At 39.6% G+C, this 19,379-nt stretch overlaps 4 protein-coding genes across 4 annotated transcripts; 1 reads left to right on the forward strand and 3 right to left on the reverse strand.

Moving 5' to 3' along the window:
- Positions 1–3,705: 3,705 nt before the first annotated feature.
- Positions 3,706–5,304, reverse strand: LOC111455215 (exopolygalacturonase clone GBGA483-like). Its single transcript, XM_023096796.1, has 4 exons — positions 5,167–5,304; positions 4,734–5,045; positions 4,094–4,609; positions 3,706–4,000 (listed from the first exon to the last, which is right to left on the reverse strand). Exons 1-4 carry the CDS (start codon positions 5,302–5,304, stop codon positions 3,758–3,760), a joined length of 1,209 nt encoding a protein of 402 aa, XP_022952564.1. The 3' UTR covers positions 3,706–3,757.
- A 2,178-nt stretch (positions 5,305–7,482) lies between these two features.
- On the reverse strand, positions 7,483–9,166 carry LOC111455214 (exopolygalacturonase clone GBGA483-like). The gene is made up of 4 exons (XM_023096795.1): positions 9,029–9,166; positions 8,596–8,907; positions 7,954–8,469; positions 7,483–7,860 (listed from the first exon to the last, which is right to left on the reverse strand). Exons 1-4 carry the CDS (start codon positions 9,164–9,166, stop codon positions 7,618–7,620), a joined length of 1,209 nt encoding a protein of 402 aa, XP_022952563.1. The 3' UTR covers positions 7,483–7,617.
- A 1,287-nt stretch (positions 9,167–10,453) lies between these two features.
- On the reverse strand, positions 10,454–15,963 carry LOC111455212 (threonine--tRNA ligase, chloroplastic/mitochondrial 2). The gene is made up of 8 exons (XM_023096792.1): positions 15,565–15,963; positions 15,195–15,341; positions 14,916–15,063; positions 13,099–13,352; positions 12,631–13,008; positions 12,232–12,540; positions 11,948–12,148; positions 10,454–10,970 (listed from the first exon to the last, which is right to left on the reverse strand). Exons 1-8 carry the CDS (start codon positions 15,883–15,885, stop codon positions 10,710–10,712), a joined length of 2,019 nt encoding a protein of 672 aa, XP_022952560.1. The 5' UTR covers positions 15,886–15,963; the 3' UTR covers positions 10,454–10,709.
- Positions 15,964–16,122: 159 nt separating this feature from the next.
- On the forward strand, positions 16,123–19,358 carry LOC111454890 (putative MO25-like protein At5g47540). The gene is made up of 11 exons (XM_023096356.1): positions 16,123–16,453; positions 16,705–16,866; positions 16,982–17,100; positions 17,189–17,263; positions 17,358–17,451; positions 18,222–18,281; positions 18,370–18,438; positions 18,590–18,688; positions 18,761–18,805; positions 18,889–18,991; positions 19,082–19,358. Exons 1-11 carry the CDS (start codon positions 16,334–16,336, stop codon positions 19,189–19,191), a joined length of 1,056 nt encoding a protein of 351 aa, XP_022952124.1. The 5' UTR covers positions 16,123–16,333; the 3' UTR covers positions 19,192–19,358.
- Positions 19,359–19,379: the final 21 nt, after the last annotated feature.

A 19,379-nucleotide genomic window follows, 5' to 3' on the forward strand; every position in this document is an offset into this window, starting at 1 on the left:
CATGTAATGTAGGATTGATTTGTGAATAATTAGGTAACATTGTCGGCATGTTGGGTTGGATAGGAATGGACCCCAAATAAATTGTTAAAAAAAAGAAAAATCTCACCCCCATTCAAAGGACCTTAAAAAGGTGACCATAAACCTACATGATAAACACCCACCAACTACAACACTATCTCAAACTCTCCCATTATTAAACTCCCAATCTCCATAACCTTCTTCTCAAAATAGCCTCTCCATCTCGAGAATCCCATGTGGCGGTTGGCGGCGGCCGTGAGAAGAAACCTCCACAACATAACGAAGAGCCCACGAGTGGCAGATGAAAGCATGTACAGCGCCGGCGGCGGAGCTGACGGCGGAGGTAGGGTAATCGATGGCAACCGGAGAGAGGGAAATTCATATGGGTTTTCAATGATTTACACTCTCCTTCGAACCCCATTTTCGCTTCTCTCTTGCTTCTCTCAACCTCACGTTAATGGCGTCGACGGGATGTGGGTCTCCGGCGAGTTTCCAAGAATCTCGGAAGTTAATCATCTTATGGTAAGCGACAGCATGCGATATGCAATCTTAATGTAAATGGGTTTCTTTAGTTTCGATTGGATCTGGTTTTCAATGAGACAAATCGATGCCATAGAATCAATAATTGTTATAGAGCCATTGGATCATACTTTGGATTGAGATTTTTGTACGAACCTTTAAATTGTTGAGTTATGTTCAAATTAGCATCTGGGTTTCCAAATTTACACGTATATGTATAAGTTCTTGTACAAAATAGTGTATTAGTTCACAAATTAATACTTTGTCTATGTTTTACCTTTTGAATGAGTTACCCGTACATATTGTCTTCTTTAGACTTTCTTTCAAGCTTTTTAAAACGTGTCTATTAGGGAGATGTTTCCACACTCTTATAAAGAATGTTTCGTTATCCTCTCCAATCGAGGTGATCTCACGGTATTATTCATAATGATTGAGTGGGAAGAAACAAAATAAAAGAGAGTCAACACCCTCCAACTTTGGCTTTAATGGGAGGTAATGTGCACTTGAGTGGTGGTGGAGTGCTAGTCACTACCACTCTTCTCTTAACAATGTGTGTATATATATATATATTAAACTTTTATCAATTGAATCTATTCATTATTATTCTTCACTATGCATGTTGTGAAGAGGATTCCTTTTCATTTTTTGGGTTTGGTCTAAAGCCCTTTATTCATGCCCCACAATAGACAAGCTTTTTTGTTTTTGTTTATAACCAAACCCTAATTTGGTCGTGTTCATGTTTCGAATCTTTGGCTCTTGGAGCATATAGAGATGAATACACCAAGAAAAAACTGAATTTGATCTTAGGTTTTTGTTTCTAAGTTCAAAAGAAATGTACGGGACTCATATTCCAATTTCGGGTCAATATGTCTCTGTAAATAGTCTGTCTGAGATATTAGGGAGCTGGATAAGCATTTGTGTGTAAAGTATCGTACCCATATGACTACTTGCCTCATAACGCTCTGTCATCCATTCAACGAGTTGTTTATGAAAGTTGTAGTTCGTATAATTTATAGAATTAGTTAACGAATACTCGTGAAAGTACGCGATGAGTAAGAGTAATGATTCGAATTTAAAATTTATATTAAGAGACAAACTTTATACTTCCTTTTATAAAAAAAAGTCAGCTTTTATTTATTTGTTTGTTTATAAAAATGAAATAATTGATTATTGTGATGTGAATTTTCAAAAATTAATAAATAAATCATTGATTAATTATAATTTATTTTCTTAAATTTCTTAAATTTATATTGGTTTTGCAAATAGCCCCTTGTTTTATGTGCTATTTGCAATTTAATACCAAAAGATGGACTTTATTCTATCTTGTCTTTTTCGTTCTCTTTCTCAAGCAATCAAACATTTGGAGAAAAAGTTAAAAAGGGATAAGGCCCAAAAAAAAAAAAAATGATCGAAAGAGCAATATTACACATGAGGGGTCGAGTTTGATAACTATTTAATTTTTTTTTTTAAGTTTTGAAATATTACACATGAGGGGTCGATTTTCTTGTGCTGTTATCTACGTTCTTACTAAGATTGTATAAACTTAATCCAAATTTGAAAATTAGATGAATAGCTTTTAAGAAGTTGTTCGTTAAGAATTAGAGGGGTTCATGCAATTCAATCTAGTTTTAGGAGGATCTATGAACTACCAATTTATAAAATTTTCATTTATTTAAATCCAATACAACCTAAACTGATTTGAATTGGGCTGATTGAATTTTTTGGATCATCGAGTTTTACGGGAGAGCTTGGGTCTAAAAAAAACAGTAAAATTTTAAAAAGGAGGAATTTTGCAAACAATAAAACCATTTTAATTGCTTGAATTATCAAAACACTTTTGTGGAATGGTAGAGAATCATGAAAAAAATTTGGACATATATTAATTAAAATAATTAAGCCAAACACACTATAAATAAAGTAAACATTTTTATGGTGGAAAAAAAGTAGCTTTTTAGTAAATTAAAAAAAATAAATAATAATAAAAAGGTGTTTTAAAATCTTATCTCTTGCTTAAGGAATACGATTTTCCAAGTAAGTGGTTGGCTTCAATTCCAACCACATCTATTTTCAAGCTTTTTTAAAACATATATAAGTTTGAAAATGACATAATAGGAAGGGGAATAAAATATGTGATGAAGGGATAATTATTGCCTTGATAACGACTAACACTTGCTACATTAACAATACAATTTCAAGAAATTAATCTTTTTTTTTTGAACCCTTGTCTATAGGAATAGGGTTTGCTAGCATTACTCGTTATAATGTTCGAAAAATGCATGCTCGAGGCGATGCCACAACGAAAGTGAATTTCGTTATGCAAGTTCTTCCTTCTTTTCCCGACCTGTTTTTCTTGGCCATCGAAAAAACTCTTGCAAGGACTATTGAAGTTGGATTGGTTTAATTGATAAACACCTTTTTGAACCAATACTTACACATCCGACTTGTCCCTACACTAGGCCAAGTCATTCAGCTCGACCTTGCCTTTGCTTGGGTCAAGGTCTCTCAATGCAACGTCGCATCCCATCTTATATTATCGATCCCCATCGACATGGTTCATATGTCTTAGCGTCATCTCGAGTCTCGAGATGTCGTTGGCCATCACAACTCGTTTGATCATGCCATCGAGAACAGGCTCGCGTATCGCTCATCTCATCGAGACTTCCCGAACATTCATGCATCCGAGTTCTATCGAGGCATTGGCCCTCCCGTGCCCATGCCGGATAGCAGGTGTATGTAGCAACCTCCAACACGCGAGATGGGACGCAATACCCACTCGTGCCGCCCGGTACTGTCTTTGAAAAACCCATTTCAAAAGAAGTCGCTCAAGACACTCGTCTCAACACGCTCGCTCACACTGTGACACACGTATGTGCCACAGGGTAGCTCACTTAGGCCAGGGGCGGTGGACACACATGCTTCCATGCATTTGCTAAGATCCGTATGGAATTTTATATTATCCCTGCCTATTAACTTTAAGCTAAAATTCAGACCTCCAAGGAAAACAAGAATGTCTTGAATAATTAAAGATACTTATCCAATTTCAAATGAAACGTCGTATATATATTTTGGGTGCCCATAATTTGGCTCTAAAAGAAAACCCCCTATCATCAAGGGATACATTTAAATTTCACCTCTCATCATGCTCATATACATTAGAAAGCATGAAAGGGTGCTAGTATTCATATATTCATATGTTTTGTTTTGTTGGGTTTTGGATGAATCATATTGCAAAGGCCCTAGTGCAGGGTGGCGGCATCACTCTTCCAGATATTGTAGGCTTCACATTGGAACATTCTGATATGGCTGTGCCATTGGTGCCTATGTATCTCAAGTTTATGTTTGATAGCTTCACGTTCTTGCACGGATACCCTCGGCTGCACACAAGCTTTACAGCCACTCGAGTTGTCGATGTCCCTACGATGTTCCTGAATCCAACATCGCTTATTGCAACTCTAGATGGAATCTACAGGTTCAACACAAATCACATTCTAAAATCAAATAGTTATCCAACGGGGTTTAAGTTTTTCAAAGAAGAACGTATTAAACATAGAAATACCTTGAATCGGCACTTTCCATATGGGCAATATTGTTGATCAATTAGGATAGGAGTGCCAACATTCTTCATCACAATACTATCAAAGTGCATATTGGTGGCAATCCCTAGCGTAGAATCTGGCCATGTTTTGATCCTAACTCCGAACATGGTGTTTTTGATTGTGCAATTTCTCACAAGGACTCCTGACACTGGCTTCTCATTCTTGTACTTTCCAAGGCTTCCAATGCTAATCCCATGGCCAGGACCGCATGTCACCTTCTCGACGGTTATCTGTTGGCTTCCGTCGCCGATCGAGACACAATCGTCACCCGTTTCGATCTTGGCATTGCTTATAGTCACCCCGCTCGATCCTCCAATATGGATCCCGTCAGTGTTGGGACTTACGCCGGGGGCGTTGATGATGATGTTTTGAAGGGTCATGTTCCTGCAGTTGTGCACGTTCATGTGGAAGAACTTACTGTCTGTTGAAGTTATGCCTCGGATTACAGTGTTGTTGAGGCTGTAGAATCTCAAGCTCTATTGTAAACAATACGCATTCGTTAGCTTACAATCCAAGAAAACTTCTTGTCAAACATGCATGGTTAATGATACGTAGAAGTTTTAAGGACCAAAATGAATATATTAACGAATGAAGACTCACAATAGGGAGAGAGTCGCATTTTCCAGAAGAAGCGCATTGATTTTGCTTCCAAGCAAGAGATCCTCGGCCATCAAAAATGCCTTTTCCAGAAATTGTTAAAGCATTAATGTACTCAAAAATGATCCAATTATCGTCAGATTTCATGTGTTGAATATTGAGGGGCGCTTCGAGTCTGCCCTCCATTTGAATATGAATGGGCGCCATGCATGGCCCTTTAAACTTCATCGAATTCACCACATATCTCCCACCTGATATCACTACTTTGCTTGCCTTTCTTGACATGCAAGCATCCTTCCAAGCCCTCATAATCGCCTACATTACAAACAAATTCATCAACTTTTAGCTTTCTCAAACTCAAAATCGAAACGTTATTCAACTTCGTGTTCGAACTAGCTACATTATAATGATAAGATTTTGTACCATAGGAACAAACCTGGCTATCATCTGAGTTGCCATTGGCTTTTGCTCCATATCTTTTGACATGGAAATCAGCAGCTAGGCCATTTGTGATGAGACAAAGAAAGAAGAAGATGATGAATGTGGATGATGTTGAGATGGTTAGTGAAGACATTATTGAATGGTGTTGTAGATTTGATGATGAAAATGAGTGTTGAAATCATGTTTTTATAACATAATGAAGAGAAGTCATAGACCACAAAAGGTTTAATGCCTAATTTTAGGTGAATCAACCACGACCAAAAGTTATATTTGTGGTGTCGTAAATTTCTAAATTTACTCGGACATGTTTGGGAGACTTTCATGGCATTAATTTGAGAAGGGAATCATCACAACGTCATTAAAAGCTAATGTTTTTTTTTTCTTTTCCATCCTTCTTCTCCACCCAAACACTTCTGATCTCATTGTTGTTCAATTATTTTAGGTTTGTCTTGCTACTTACAAAACATTAGAAGAACCGTGATCGTCGGAGGACGAAATCACGCTCGTCAAAAATGTTGGAGAAACATTAGAGCTAATTACGATAGTTTGTCACTAAGGATAATCTTAGTTTTGATAAGTTAATTGAATCTTTGTTGCATAGGTTGAATTGTGATGATTGAATCATATTAAATAATTGACTATAAGTAAACATGCTCGATATGGACTAGTTAAAGTATACTAAATGGGTAAATATAAATGACATTGTGGGCATTATACGCTATTGGATCATGTAATTAGCCAATAAGATCATGTGACACGAGTGATTGAAGTGAACTCAAAGGAGCTAGAAGATAAGTAACTAGTATCCAAATTTTAACCGTCATGTGAATGTCGTCGATGACCCAAAAGTAAGATTGAAATATTTTAATAAATGTATAAATGAGCTATTCATTGAGTATTATTATATTCAATTATGCTACTCTTTGTTTTCGGTTAGTGTTAGTGGTGACATGGCTGGCTAAAAAATTTATGGCTCAAGCAAAATCATAGTTCAATATCATTTTCTACGTGTGATTTCAGTTTAAAGAATACGAATATAATTTTTGAAATAAAGTAAATGGTCCGCTTCACATTTTATTCGATGGAGCAAACCAATGAAATTTTGAAACCTAGAACAAAAATGGTTTGAAAGGGTCGTTGTGGAAAAGAATAGTTTGTTGATGGAGAATCATTAGACACATATTTTAGGGTTTTGCTTTCCAATAACGGTGGGTTTCACATTTGCACATTTAGACTTGATCGGTCCTTCCTTTTCGTTGTAAGTTAGGTCAATATCAGAACATGTCACACTTTTAACACTTGAGATTCGAGTTTAGTAGCGTTTTTGTCTCTAAGACTTCAAACTTTGACGTTTTAAGCCTCAGATATTTGATTCTAATAGTATTTTAGTTTAGGTTTTCTATTAGTTGATTACTTGAAACACACCGTAATTTACTCACCAAAAAAACTGTTTTCAGCATGTAATAACAGAGTGTAATTCTTATCACAAAAATCGTTATCAACAATTACCTTACATGATCTTTAGTGGCTAGCTACCCAATAAACACGTGTAACGTGCCTTACATAGAAACTTTCCTTTAGCAATTCAGACTTATTGGTCTAGGTGCCTTAGATCGAACCTACATTTAAAATACCTATACATCAGCCCAATTACAAATAACACACGACCCAAAAATCATGTGGCTTTACAATTACGAAACTCCTATGAAACAATTGTGTTACAACCTAAGTCTCCTTTCTATCAGTCAACAAGTCAAACTTCTAACTTTGGTATCACGACTTTTATATTAAAAATGTTGGGTAACCATCAATGCTACGTCATAACTAGAGCTGAATCAACATAAAATAACGATGTTCATGTAAACTTATTATTTTCCTCTTTAAACGATATCTTTTATAATACTAGCAGTGCACTGACAACAGCAGTTGGAAAGAAAAGAAGGAACGAAGAAGGTTGGAGACTGAATGGTTCGGTTGTTTATAGCCAAGCTTTCTATGGTTTCTCTTTTTTTTTTTTCGAGATTTATTTTATACTTTTTTCCTTTTCTTTTATGGTCTCTCTTTGTATATTTTTTACGTTGGGTATGTCGAGTAACTCATATAACACTAAAGTAAAAGATGAGTATACGAAGGAACCAAAACCATATTCAAATGATAGCGATCATTTATTAAAATCAACTTTTTTCAATATAATAAATTTACATTTTTACGTACGTACGTGAAAGGATTCAAATCTCTAAACACATGAACAAGAGAAATGTTAATCTATCGAAATTTATATTTTGTATGTATTAATATATATAGTGTGACCGTAACATTTGGGCCTAACCCGATTATGGGATACATTTAAACTTCACCTCTCATCATGCTCATGTACATTAAGAAGCATGAAAGGGTGCTAGTATTCATATATTCATATGTTTTGTTTTGTTGGGTTTTGGATGAATCATATTGCGAAAGCCCTAGTGCAGGGTGGCGGCATCACTCTTCCAGATATTGTAGGCTTCACATTGGAACATTCTGATAGGGCTGTGCCATTGGTGCCTATGTATCTCAAGTTTATGTTTGATAGCTTCACGTTCTTGCACGGATACCCTCGGCTGCACACAAGCTTTACAGCCACTCGAGTTGTCGATGTCCCTACGATGTTCCTGAATCCAACATCGCTTATTGCAACTCTAGATGGAATCTACAGGTTCAACACAAATCACATTCTAAAATTAAATAGTTATCCAGCGGGGTTTAAGTTTTTCAAAGAAGAACGTATTAAACATAGAAATACCTTGAATCGGCACTTTCCGTATGGGCAATATTGTTGGTCAATTAGGATAGGAGTGCCAACATTCTTCATCACAATGCTATCAAAGTGCATATGGGTGGCAATTCCTTGCGTAGAATCTGGCCATGTTTTGATTCTAACTCCGAACATGGTGTTTTTGATTGTGCAATTTCTCACCATGACTCCAGATACTGGTTTCTCATTCTTGTACTTCCCAAGGCTTCCAATGCTAATCCCATGGCCAGGACCGCATGTCACCTTCTCGACGGTTATCTGTCGGCTTCCGTCGCCGATTGAGACACAATCGTCACCCGTTTCGATCTTGGCATTGCTTATAGTCACCCCGCTCGATCCTCCAATATGGATCCCGTCGGTGTTGGGACTTACACCGGGGGCATTGATGATGATGTTTTGAAGGGTCATGTTCCTGCAGTTGTGCACGTTCATGTGGAAAAACTTGCTGTCTGTTGAAGTTATGCCTCGGATTATAGTGTTGTTGAGGCTGTAAAATCTCAAGCTCTATTGTAAACCATACGCATTCGTTAGCTTGCAATCCAAGAAAACTTCTTAGTAAAACATGCATGGTTAATGCAACGTAGAAGTTTTAAGGACCAAAATGAATATTTTAACGAAACGAACACTCACAATAGGGAGAGAGTCGCATTTGCCAGAAGAAGCGCATTGATTTTGCTTCCAAGCAAGAGATCCTCGGCCATCAAAAATGCCCTTTCCAGATATTGTTAAAGCATTAATGTACTCAAAAATGATCCAATTGTCGTCAGATTTCATGTGTTGAATATTGAGGGGCGCTTCGAGTCTGCCCTCCATTTGAATATGAATGGGCGCCATGCATGGCCCTTTAAACTTCATCGAATTCACCACATATCTCCCACCGGATATCACTACTTTGCTTGCCTTTCTTGACATGCAAGCATCCTTCCAAGCCCTCATAATCGCCTACATTACAAACAAATTCATCAACTTTTAGCTTTCTCAAACTCAAAATCGAAACGTTATTCAACTTCGTGTTCGAACTAGCTACATTATAATGATAAGATTTTGTACCATAGGAACAAACCTGGCTATCATCTGAGTTGCCATTGGCTTTTGCTCCATATCTTTTGACATGGAAATCAGCAGCTAGGCCATTTGTGATGAGACAAAGAAAGAAGAAGATGATGAATGTGGATGATGTTGAGATGGTTAGTGAAGACATTATTGAATGGTGTTGTAGATTTGATGATGAAAATGAGTGTTGAAATCATGTTTTTATAACATAATGAAGAGAAGTCATAGACCACAAAAGGTTTAATGCCTAATTTTAGGTGCCATTTTAGCTTCATAAATTGTTTTGGTGGTGAAGAAGCTTTTGTTTCATTCAACTCAGGCTTTTTTGGGGCAGCCATCCATGTGTGAAGAAAAAAATGGAGTTTCTTTATATATACTTGGTTGTATGAATGGCAGTTAATACTCCCCATGGAAGTTCATTGTTTGCCCATGCCATATGATACTCAATCATTTAAGAGACACCATATATGTTTGGTCTTGTAGATCATATAAATACTAATAACTTTTAGTTTATCTATATATATATATATAAAACTTCATGAATTGCCAAAACTTTTGTTTCCTTCTAATCTAGGAGAAATGATTTGAGTAGAACGTCACTGGGGTGTGAGATCCCACCTCGGTTGGAAAGGGGAACGAAACATTCTTTATAACAGTGTGGAATTCTCTCCCTAGTAGATGCGTTTTAAAAATCGTGAGGTTGACGGTGATACATAACGAGCCAAAATAGACGATATCTATTAACAGTGGATTTAGGTTGTTACAAATGGTAACAGAGCTAGTCACTGGGTGGTGTGTCAGCAAGGATGTTGTGCTCCTAAGGGGGTGGATTGTGAGATCCCACATCGGTTGGGAGAGGGAATACAAACATTTCTTATAAGGGTGTGAAAACCTCTCCCTAGTAGAGGTGTTTTAAAAGACGTGAGACTGACAACAATTCGTAACGAGCCAAAATGGATAATATTTACCAGCAGTGAACTTGAGATGTTACAAAAGATATCAGAGCCAATCACTAGCCGAGGTGCTAGCGAGGACACTGGGCCCTAAGAGAGCAAGGAGTAGATTGTGAGATCCCACATTGGTTGGAGAGGGGAACAAAACATTTCTTATAAGGGTGCAGAAACCTTTTCCTAGCAGAAGGGTTTTAAAAATTGTTAAAAATTGTGAGGCTGACCGTGATACATAGCAGGCCAAAACGAACAATATCTGCTAGCGGTGGACTTGAGCTGTTACAAAGGGTATTAGAGCCCGTCACTGGGCAATGTGCTAGCAAGGACACTAGACCGGGGTGGATTGTGAGATCCCACATCTGTTGGAGAGGAGAACAAAACATTTCTTATAAGGATGTGGAAACCTCTCCTAGTAGACGTGTTTTAAAAGTCGTGAGACTAACGACGATACGTAACGAGTTAAAGTAGACACTATCTGCTAGTAGTGGACTTGAACTGTTACAATCATATTGAGTTTTACCCATGGGGAAAGAAACAATAAAAGTAACTACACAGTTCTTAAAGAATATACAATTTCATCCAACGATTCTGATGAGACGGTCAAATTGTAGCGGTTTCCCTGAGTACTTTTTCCTAATCGAGACCATAACATTTTTCTAAATAAATCAAAAATCTTTTTTTTTGGTCCCCCAAAGTATGTATACAATTTTATAGACATATATTATAAATGAGAAAATGGCTTCAAAATGGTGTTCTATTCTCTGAAGCAAATTTGATTCTTCCAGCAAAATCATCAACAGTTATGGTTCCTATCTCCCCACCAAACCTTGATCTCACTGTCACGGTTCGCGTCTCGACTTCCTTCGCGCCAACAACTGCCATTAATGGTATTTTTTGGGTCTCTGCATTTCTGATAAGCTTAGGCAACCGCTCGCCTTGACAGACTTCTGCTCGAACGCCAATCGCTCTGAGTTTTTCAGTCACCTCTTTGCAGTATGGGAGCTGGAATAAACATGGAATGAAGATTTCATTCAAAGATCACTACTTTAATACCTAAAATGAATCTATGCAATTGATTCAGCTACCAAATCATACTTACAAGGATCATCGGCTATAATAGATGTGATTCTACCTAAGAACTTGATGAAATTCTTGCATGAGGATTGTTGGGAACGAGCTCTCGTACATAATCAAGAGGCAAATTATTACGACAGTCAAAACAAGTTGTGAGATCCCATATCGATTGGAGAGGGGAATGAGAGCCAGCAAGAATGCTGGGCCTCGAAGAAGGGTGGATCGTGAGATCCCATGTCGATTGGTGAGGGGAACGAAGTATTCAAGGGTGTGGAAACCTCTCCCTAACAGACGCATTTTAAAACCTTGAGGGGGAGCCCAGAAAGAAAAGTTCAAAGAGGACAATATCTACTAACGTGGCCCTGCAGGGGGGTGGATTGTGAGATCCCACATCGATTGGAGAGGAGAACGAGAGCCAGCAAGGACGATGGGCCCCAAAGGAGAGTGAATTATAAAATCCCACATCGGTTGGTGAGGGGAACGAAGCATTCTTTATAAAGGTGTGGAAACCTCTCCCTAGTAGACGCGTTTTAAAACCTTGAGGGGAAGCTCAGAAGGGAAAGTCCAAAGAGAACAATATCTGCTAGCGGGGCCCTGAAGGAGGGTGGATTGTGAGATCCCACATCGATTGGAGAGGGGAACGAGAGCCAACAAGGACGCTGGGCCTCAAAGGGGAGTGGATTATGAGATCCAAACATCGGTTGGTGAGGGGAACGAAACATTCTTTATAAAGGTGTAGAAACCTCTATCTAGCAGACGCGTTTTAAAACCTCGAGGAGAAGCCCATAAGGGAAAACTCAAAGAGAACAATATATACTAGCAGTGAGTTTGGGTTGGGTTGTTACACAAGTACTATGACATTACAAAGATAAACTAGAGGAAATTTTACGCATATATATAATCACCTGGGCATCGGTTACGGGCAGAACTCGAACTTGGATAGGAGAGAGCCATAACGGAAAGTCTCCAGCATAATTTTCTATTAGAATACCGAAGAATCGCTCCAGGGATCCCAGGACCGCACGATGGATCATGATAGGTCTCTTCTTTTCAGAGTTCGAGTTAACATACGTGATGTCAAAACGCTGAGGTAGATTAAAATCAACCTGAAAAAATCAAGAACAGATAGCTTTGTCATTTATCAAACCAAACTGCCTTGAACATCAGTTTGCAGTGAGGGATTGATTGCCTGTATAGTTGAGCATTGCCACTTCCTTCCCAATGCATCCTCGATCTTAATATCGATCTTCGGTCCGTAAAAGGCTCCGCCACCTTCATCAATCTGATAGCCCCAACCCTTGTCACTGAGAGCATCTTTAAGAGCACATGTTGCTTTCTCCCAGATCTCATCGTTTCCCACTGATTTTGGTGGTCTAGTAGAGAGATTTACCTCAAATTTGTTGAAACCAAATTGAAGTAATAGCTCTTCAGTTAGATCTAGAACACCTCTAATTTCATCTTTGATTTGATCATCCAAACAAAATATGTGAGCATCATCCTGCAAAATCCACAAAACAGATCAGTAAAGCACCAAAAGTTTGTGTAATTTCAGCCACAAACAAGGAACAATCCTTCATATGAAGTGCACCTGGGTAAAACCTCTAACACGAAAAAGACCGTGCAAGCTACCAGACAGCTCGTATCTATATACCGTCCCCAATTCTGCTACTCGAATAGGAAAATCTTGATAGGAGGTAAGCCTCCTTTTGTAAAATAGAATATGGTAAGGACAATTCATAGGTCGAAGTTGATAAAGCTCGTCCTCGACATCCATCTGATTGTACATATTTTCGCTGTAGAAGTCTGAATGACCACTTGTTTTCCAAAGGGCTGCTTTCGCCACATGTGGAGTATATAGCAGATCGTAACCGCGTTCCCGGTGCAATTTCTTCCATAAATCTTCGATTATGCTCCTCACGACAGCGCCCTTTGGATGCCAGAATACCAAACCTCCCCCAGCGTCGTCCTGTGGTCAGTCAAGATTCTAAAGCAACTCAGACCGACATAATCTAAGAGCATAACTCTTGCTACCAACAAGAACATGGAAAATCTAGACCTGAATGGAGAATAGATCGAGATCTTTCCCTAAGCGCCTGTGATCACGACGTTTGGCCTCCTCTTTGAAGTGAAGGTATGCTTTTAATTGTTCTTCGGTCTCCCAAGCAGTGCCGTATATCCTCTGTAGCATTGGATTCTTCTCATCTCCTCTCCAGTATGCACCAGCAACTGTCTCAAGCTCAACAGCTCTTTTGTTGATTTTCCCGGTAGATTCAACATGAGGGCCAGCACAAAGATCCCACCATTCATTTCCTGTGAAGAGTATAGGGTATTACAATGAATCAATATAGTCAAGGGATGGAAATACTAGCTGGTCAAAAATAGACCAAGATGTTCTTCACTAGACAATTGATCTACAGTGTGTTGTCTTTTGTAACCGTCCAACCCTACTGCTAGCAGATATTGTCCTCTTTGGATTTTTCCTTTCGGGCTTCCCCTTAAGGTTTTTAAAACACGGCTGTTTAGGAGAGGTTTCCACGCCATTATAAAGAATGTTTTGTTCTCCTCTACAACCGAGGTGGGATCTCACAATTCACCCCTCTTTGGGCCCAGCGTCCTCACTAGCACTCGTTGCTCTCTCCAATTGATGTAGGATCTCACAATCCCCCCTCCCTCTTTCAGGACCCAACGTCCTCACCGGCACACTGCCTAGTGTCCACCACCTCCTTCAGGGCTCAACATCCTTGCTGGCACACCACCTGGTGTCCACCCCCTTTCAGAGCTCAGCGCCCTCAATGGCACACCGTCCGGTGTCTAGCAATACCATTTGTAACAGTCTAAGCCCATTGCTAGCAGATATTGTCCTCTTTGGGTTTCCCTTTCAGGCTTTTCCTCAAGGTTTTTAAAACATGTCTGCTGGGGAGAGTTTTCCACACCCTCATAAAGAATGTTTCATTCTCATTTCCAATTGATGTGGGATCTCACAATCCACCCCCCTTTGGTGCCCAACGTCTTCGTTGGTACACTGCCCGGTGTCCACCACCTCCTTTGAGCTCAGCGTCCTCACTAGCACACCACCTAGTGTCCACCTCCCTTCAGGACTTCGCGTCCTCACTGGCAAATCGCCCGATGTCTGGCTCTGATACCATTTGTAATAGCCCAAGCTCACCATTAGCAGATATTATCCTCTTTGGGCTTTACCTTTCGGGCTTCCCCTCAAGGTTTTTAAAACATGTCTGCTGGGGAGAGGTTTCCACACCCTTGTAAAGAATGCTTTGTTCTCCTCTCCAACCGATGTGGGATCTCACAATCCACCCCCTTCAGGACCTAGCATCCTCACTGGCACTCATTCCCTTCTCCAATTGATGTGAGGACCCCCCAATCCATCCCCCTTCGGGTCCCAGTGTCCTAGCTGGCACACCGCTTCGTGTCCACCCCCCTTCAGGGCTCAGACTCCTCACTAGCACATCGCCTAGTGTCTAGCTCTAATACCATTTGTAACAACTCAAGCCCACCGCTAGCAGATATTGTCCTCTTTGGGCTTTCCCTTTCGGGATTCCCCTCAAGGTTTTTAATACGCGTCTGCTAGGAAGAGGTTTCCACACCCTTATAAAGAATGCTTTGTTATCCTCCCCAACCGATGTGGGATCTCTCACACAGTCACAATCAAGAGAACATTTTGGACTTCGGAAAAGTACAAAGAAGAGGAAGAAAGTTTTTAATATCAAGAAGCTCAAAACTCTAGCCATTCATAAGCCAAACTTCAACCAAGCACTCTCGAATGAGTTCGACTACAGAAGCTTTCGACATAAGCACAAAATTAGAAAATCTCAGAAGTTACAACACAGAGGGTACAAAGATGATTGCAATCCGTACCAATATGAAAGATGGTTATGGGATCCTCCTTTATACTTTCCAAAATCTCCATCTTGTAAGGTTCGTTGATTGCCTCAATTCTTCTCTGAGCTTCATCCCTTGAAACTTCTTCTCTTACAAGTGGTAAGTTTCTGCTAATAATGCGTTCCTACAGATAATATGAGAAATAAATTCCATACCCTGAAAGCATAGCCCAATGCACAGATTCCAAACCTTGTGATATCAAATAATGAAGAAAAGGCCGAGTGATTACAGTGCTCATAGATTTGGGATACCAACCATCTCCTTCTTGATTTTCTTCAAATCTTTATCTCCCAATGGCTCCATATCAAAATCATAGTAAAACCCATTTTCTATCCATGGTCCAATTGTCACTTTAGCATCTGGAAAGAGCTTCTGAACAGCCATGGCCATAACATGGGCACACTGCAATTTTAAAGCATAGATATCAACCAGTTCAAACGAAGCACAAGAGAATTCAGAGAAGGAGATGCTAAATCCATCAACACCCTGCCTAGATCAAACCTAAATCCATTCTGGGAAACCCCATTAAAACCCTTGTTTAAGCAACAAAGCTCCTCAAATTCCCAGATATAAATCTATAATCCCCAAAAACCACAAGGAAAAATCAACGAAAACACAGAGTTACCGAGTGACGAATTCTGAGAAGCTTCTCAGAGGATTCATTAGTCGGAAGAACAATCTTCTCGGATTCCTCCTTGTGGGTATCCACCAAATCCTCGTTCTGGGTCGGAATCGACGGCGCTGAGGAATCAGTAGCCACAGCAATGGAAGTCGAAAACCCATTAGCCTTCTTTCGATGGAAAAGCGACTTATCCCTATTTCCTGCGAATTGGGTCGCAACGGCAAGGAAGAAACGCGGTGTAGAGACGTTGGGTGAAATGGGTCTTACGAGAGGTGGGTGTAAGAGCAACCCGGTGGTACTCGCCATTCTTTGAAGAACAAACATTAGAGAGGGCCCGAGCGAGCAGAAGATATGACTCCCTCTGCTGCTGTGTGTGGTGGAACTTTGGATATTTTGCTCATCAAGTAATTTTCATTTTTTGTTTAAATACTAAATCGTTACGCTTTCAACGTTGGTTAAACCATTATAACTCAGATTATAACTCAGATTATATTGAAATAAGAAGTGTAGCTATATTTTTCGAGTATTTAAATGTAACTAAATAAAGTGTTCCAAATCCAAGCGCCACCGTTTCGAAACCCGATTCCTTTTTGCTATATTTGTAACAAACACCTCAATTCTTCAATGCCCAACAAAACCGGTCCAGAACGACGCCCCTTTCTTCTCTTCCCATGTTCTAATCTCCCTGTTTTTCCCGTAAATTGTAACCCTTAAGAAGAAGAAGAAAGATCAACGAAGAACAGTAACATTTATCAGAACCCAAATAGAAATCATGCGAGGGCTTTTCAAGCCGAAGGCACGCTCGCCGGTGGAGCTCGTTCGGTACGCGAATGAGCTCCTTCTCTTCATTGATCGGAATGAGGAGGTTCGTGAGCAAAAACGGGAAGAGAAGGTATTATTAATGTTCTCATGGATGATTTGGTTGAAAAATTCATCTGGGTCTCTGTATTTTCGTTGTATGGTTATCGATTATTTGGATTTTGCCCTGTTTCTTCACCATTGCCTTCATTTAAGCTGGAGAAAACGATGTTGTTCTTACAATTTTGTTTGTTAATCGTTGCAATAGCTTCAAATTCGCAATAGCAAATGCACAAAAATGGGTTTAGCTTGTAATCTCTTGATATTGAATTTGAATTTATGCAGATATCTGAATTGAACAAAACCATCTCTCAAATGAGAACAGTTCTTTATGGAAATGGTGGAGCAGAACCAAATGCAGATGCTTGTGCTCAGTTAACTCAGGAGTTCTTCAAGGAGAATACATTTCGCCTTCTCGTTGTTTGCATTCCAAGGCTGAACTCAGGGGTGAATGAGCTCTCACTTGCAATTACATGATCATATTTTCATTTAAACTGTAGTTTTGGATAAGTCAGCCCTCACTGAAGCTTGTGTAGATTAACTAGTGTGTTCTTACCTGCAGCTGCGCCAATGTGCAACTCATGTTCTTGCCAATCTGCAGCGACAGCAGTTCAAGTCGCGGATCATAGCCTCCGAGTACTTGGAGAAGAACATGGATATCATGGACATTCTTATACCGGGGTAAGAGGTTGTATCGTTTTAAGATCGAGCTATCGAATTGTTAACATTACGCGACATCCATTGATGGTTAATGATTGGCTCGAATTAGGTACGAAGATAGCGACATCGCTTTAACTTACGGGGCGATTGCTAGAGAATGCATCCAACACCAGTGTGTTGCTAGGCATGAACCGTTTAACTCTTTTCTTGTGTTTGAAACCTTGAGCTCTAGTTAATGATCATCTTTTCTTCTTTAGTTCTAATCCTTTCCAGTTCAGGTATGTCCTGGAATCAGAGAATATGAGGAAGTTCTTTGATTACGTTCAAAATCCTATATTTTATGTAGCATCAGATGCTTCTGCAACTTTTAGAGTTGAGTAAGATTGTGAATTTGTTCTCTCTTCTCTATATCTTATGTCCATTCATCTCGTTGTTGTTGTGTATCTGTGAGATCCTACATTGGTTGGAGAGGGGAACGAAGCATTCTCTATAAGGGTGTGGAAACCTCTCTCTAGTAGGTGCGTTTTGAAACCGTGAGACTGACGTCGATACATAATGCCTCAAAGCGGACAATATCTACTAGTGGTAAGTTTGGGTTATTACAAATGGTATCAGAGCCAGACACTGGACGGTGTGCCAACGAGGACGTTGGGCTCCTAAGGGGAGTGGATTGTGAGATCCCACATCGGTTGAAAAGGGGAACAAGCAGTGTGCCTAAAAGGACGTTGGGCTTCCAAGAGAAGTGGATTGTGAGATCTCACATCAGTTGGAGAGGAGAACGAAACATTCTTTGTAAGGGTATGGAAATCTCTTCCTAACAGACGTGTTTTAAAATTTTGAGGGAAAGCCCAGAAGAGAAAGCTCAAAGAAGATAATATCTACTAGTGGTGGGTTTGGGCTGTTCCAAATGGTCAAAACGCGTCTGCTAGGGAGAGGTTTCCACACTCTTATAAAGAATGCTTCATTTCTCTCTCAAACCGACGTGAGATTTCACAATATCTTTATATACCAATTGCTCGTGACGGTAAACACCAAGCTAACCGTTGTTTCTGTTAGGTTCGATAGACATTAAGCAGTACTAAGGTTTGGCATATTAAGAATGTGGTCTGTCAACTAAAACAACCTGAACTGATATTATGCAGAAACTTTTAACAAGGCATAAATCTACTGTTGCTGCGTTTCTTACTAACAATTACGACTGGGTAAGCATTAGATAACGTCGTTGGTGTCGTTTCGTAAATTGTTGGTTTCATTTAGATGAACACGAGCTCATTGCATCTGACTTTTCAGTTTTTCGAAGTGTACAATACGCAGTTGCTGGAATCGACCAACTACATCACCAAACGACACGCTGTGAAGGTAAAGAGAAAGAACGAACAAACGAACGCTAGCCATGTTTTAATGTACATGTGTTAGATTCACTCTATTGCAGCTAATGAATATGTCGATTACGGTGCCTCGAACGGATGCTTCGAGTTTTATGATCCTAAAGTTGGGTACTCTGCTGCAGTTGCTGGGCGATTTACTTCTTGACAACTCTAACGCAGCTGTGATGGTTAAGTATGTGAGCTCATTGGAGAACATGAGGGTCTTGATGAACCTTCTCAGGGTAAACTCTCTCACTTACATGCTCATACAAGCACAACTTTCTAACAATTTTTACGCCCTTCTTTTCGTATAGGACCCGAACAAGACAATACAACGAGACGCCTTCGATGTATTCAAGGTACCGTTGAAGATTGTTGAATGATTCACGCTACCAAGTTCGTTTTTTTTTCGTTAAAGGAGTTGCTCGTTTTTGTTTATTAGCTATTCGTTGCAAACAAAAACAAGCCTCCGGAGATCATAGGCATACTTGTTGCAAATAGAACCAAACTTCTTCTTTTTCTCGACGGCCTTAAACTCGATAAAGGTAACAACCGACGAAGATAAGAACCCTTTTACGTAATATCATTTGATTTGTGTTTATGTTCATGAATGATCCATCGCTTTTTGGTTCCAGTGGATGAAGGGTTTGAAGAAGATAAAGCTCTGATTATAAGAGAGATCTCCATTTACGAGTCGTTCGATCCTTCATCTATGAAGATGGAAAACTGCGAGACCGAAGATTGATTTCAACTTCTGATACACATTTATCTCTTTGAATTGTTCGATCCACGTTGACATCTAACTTTGCTCCGTATATGGATTATAGATATAGATTGTAGAAAGGTAGAGCCCAAGCTATGTTAACACTCACTAGATTGCAATCACAATGCTTACATCTTTCCCCCTTGGTCTCTTCATCTTCTCTAAATTAG

The sequence above is a fragment of the Cucurbita moschata genome, unplaced genomic scaffold, assembly GCF_002738365.1.
Source record: "Cucurbita moschata cultivar Rifu unplaced genomic scaffold, Cmos_1.0 Cmo_Scf00017, whole genome shotgun sequence".
NCBI lineage: Eukaryota > Viridiplantae > Streptophyta > Magnoliopsida > Cucurbitales > Cucurbitaceae > Cucurbita > Cucurbita moschata.

What these genes read in the sequence shown, in the direction of transcription:
- LOC111455215 (XM_023096796.1), bottom strand. Translation starts at nt 5,304, where the DNA reads ATGTCTTCACTAACCATCTCAACATCATCCACATTCATCATCTTCTTC. An exon ending in GCAACTCAGATGATAGCCAG is followed by an intron (nt 5,046 to 5,166) that starts GTTTGTTCCTAT and finishes TTTGTAATGTAG; the next exon opens with GCGATTATGAGGGCTTGGAA. An exon ending in ATGGAAAGTGCCGATTCAAG is followed by an intron (nt 4,001 to 4,093) that starts GTATTTCTATGT and finishes TTGAACCTGTAG; the next exon opens with ATTCCATCTAGAGTTGCAAT.
- LOC111455214 (XM_023096795.1), bottom strand. Translation starts at nt 9,166, where the DNA reads ATGTCTTCACTAACCATCTCAACATCATCCACATTCATCATCTTCTTC. An exon ending in GCAACTCAGATGATAGCCAG is followed by an intron (nt 8,908 to 9,028) that starts GTTTGTTCCTAT and finishes TTTGTAATGTAG; the next exon opens with GCGATTATGAGGGCTTGGAA. An exon ending in ACGGAAAGTGCCGATTCAAG is followed by an intron (nt 7,861 to 7,953) that starts GTATTTCTATGT and finishes TTGAACCTGTAG; the next exon opens with ATTCCATCTAGAGTTGCAAT.
- LOC111455212 (XM_023096792.1), bottom strand. Translation starts at nt 15,885, where the DNA reads ATGTTTGTTCTTCAAAGAATGGCGAGTACCACCGGGTTGCTCTTACAC. An exon ending in GGCAATGCTCAACTATACAG is followed by an intron (nt 12,149 to 12,231) that starts GCAATCAATCCC and finishes TGATTTTTTCAG; the next exon opens with GTTGATTTTAATCTACCTCA. An exon ending in TGCCCGTAACCGATGCCCAG is followed by an intron (nt 10,971 to 11,947) that starts GTGATTATATAT and finishes TGTTTATTCCAG; the next exon opens with CTCCCATACTGCAAAGAGGT.
- LOC111454890 (XM_023096356.1), top strand. Translation starts at nt 16,334, where the DNA reads ATGCGAGGGCTTTTCAAGCCGAAGGCACGCTCGCCGGTGGAGCTCGTT. An exon ending in CAACACCAGTGTGTTGCTAG is followed by an intron (nt 17,264 to 17,357) that starts GCATGAACCGTT and finishes TTTCCAGTTCAG; the next exon opens with GTATGTCCTGGAATCAGAGA. An exon ending in ACGCCTTCGATGTATTCAAG is followed by an intron (nt 18,806 to 18,888) that starts GTACCGTTGAAG and finishes TTTGTTTATTAG; the next exon opens with CTATTCGTTGCAAACAAAAA.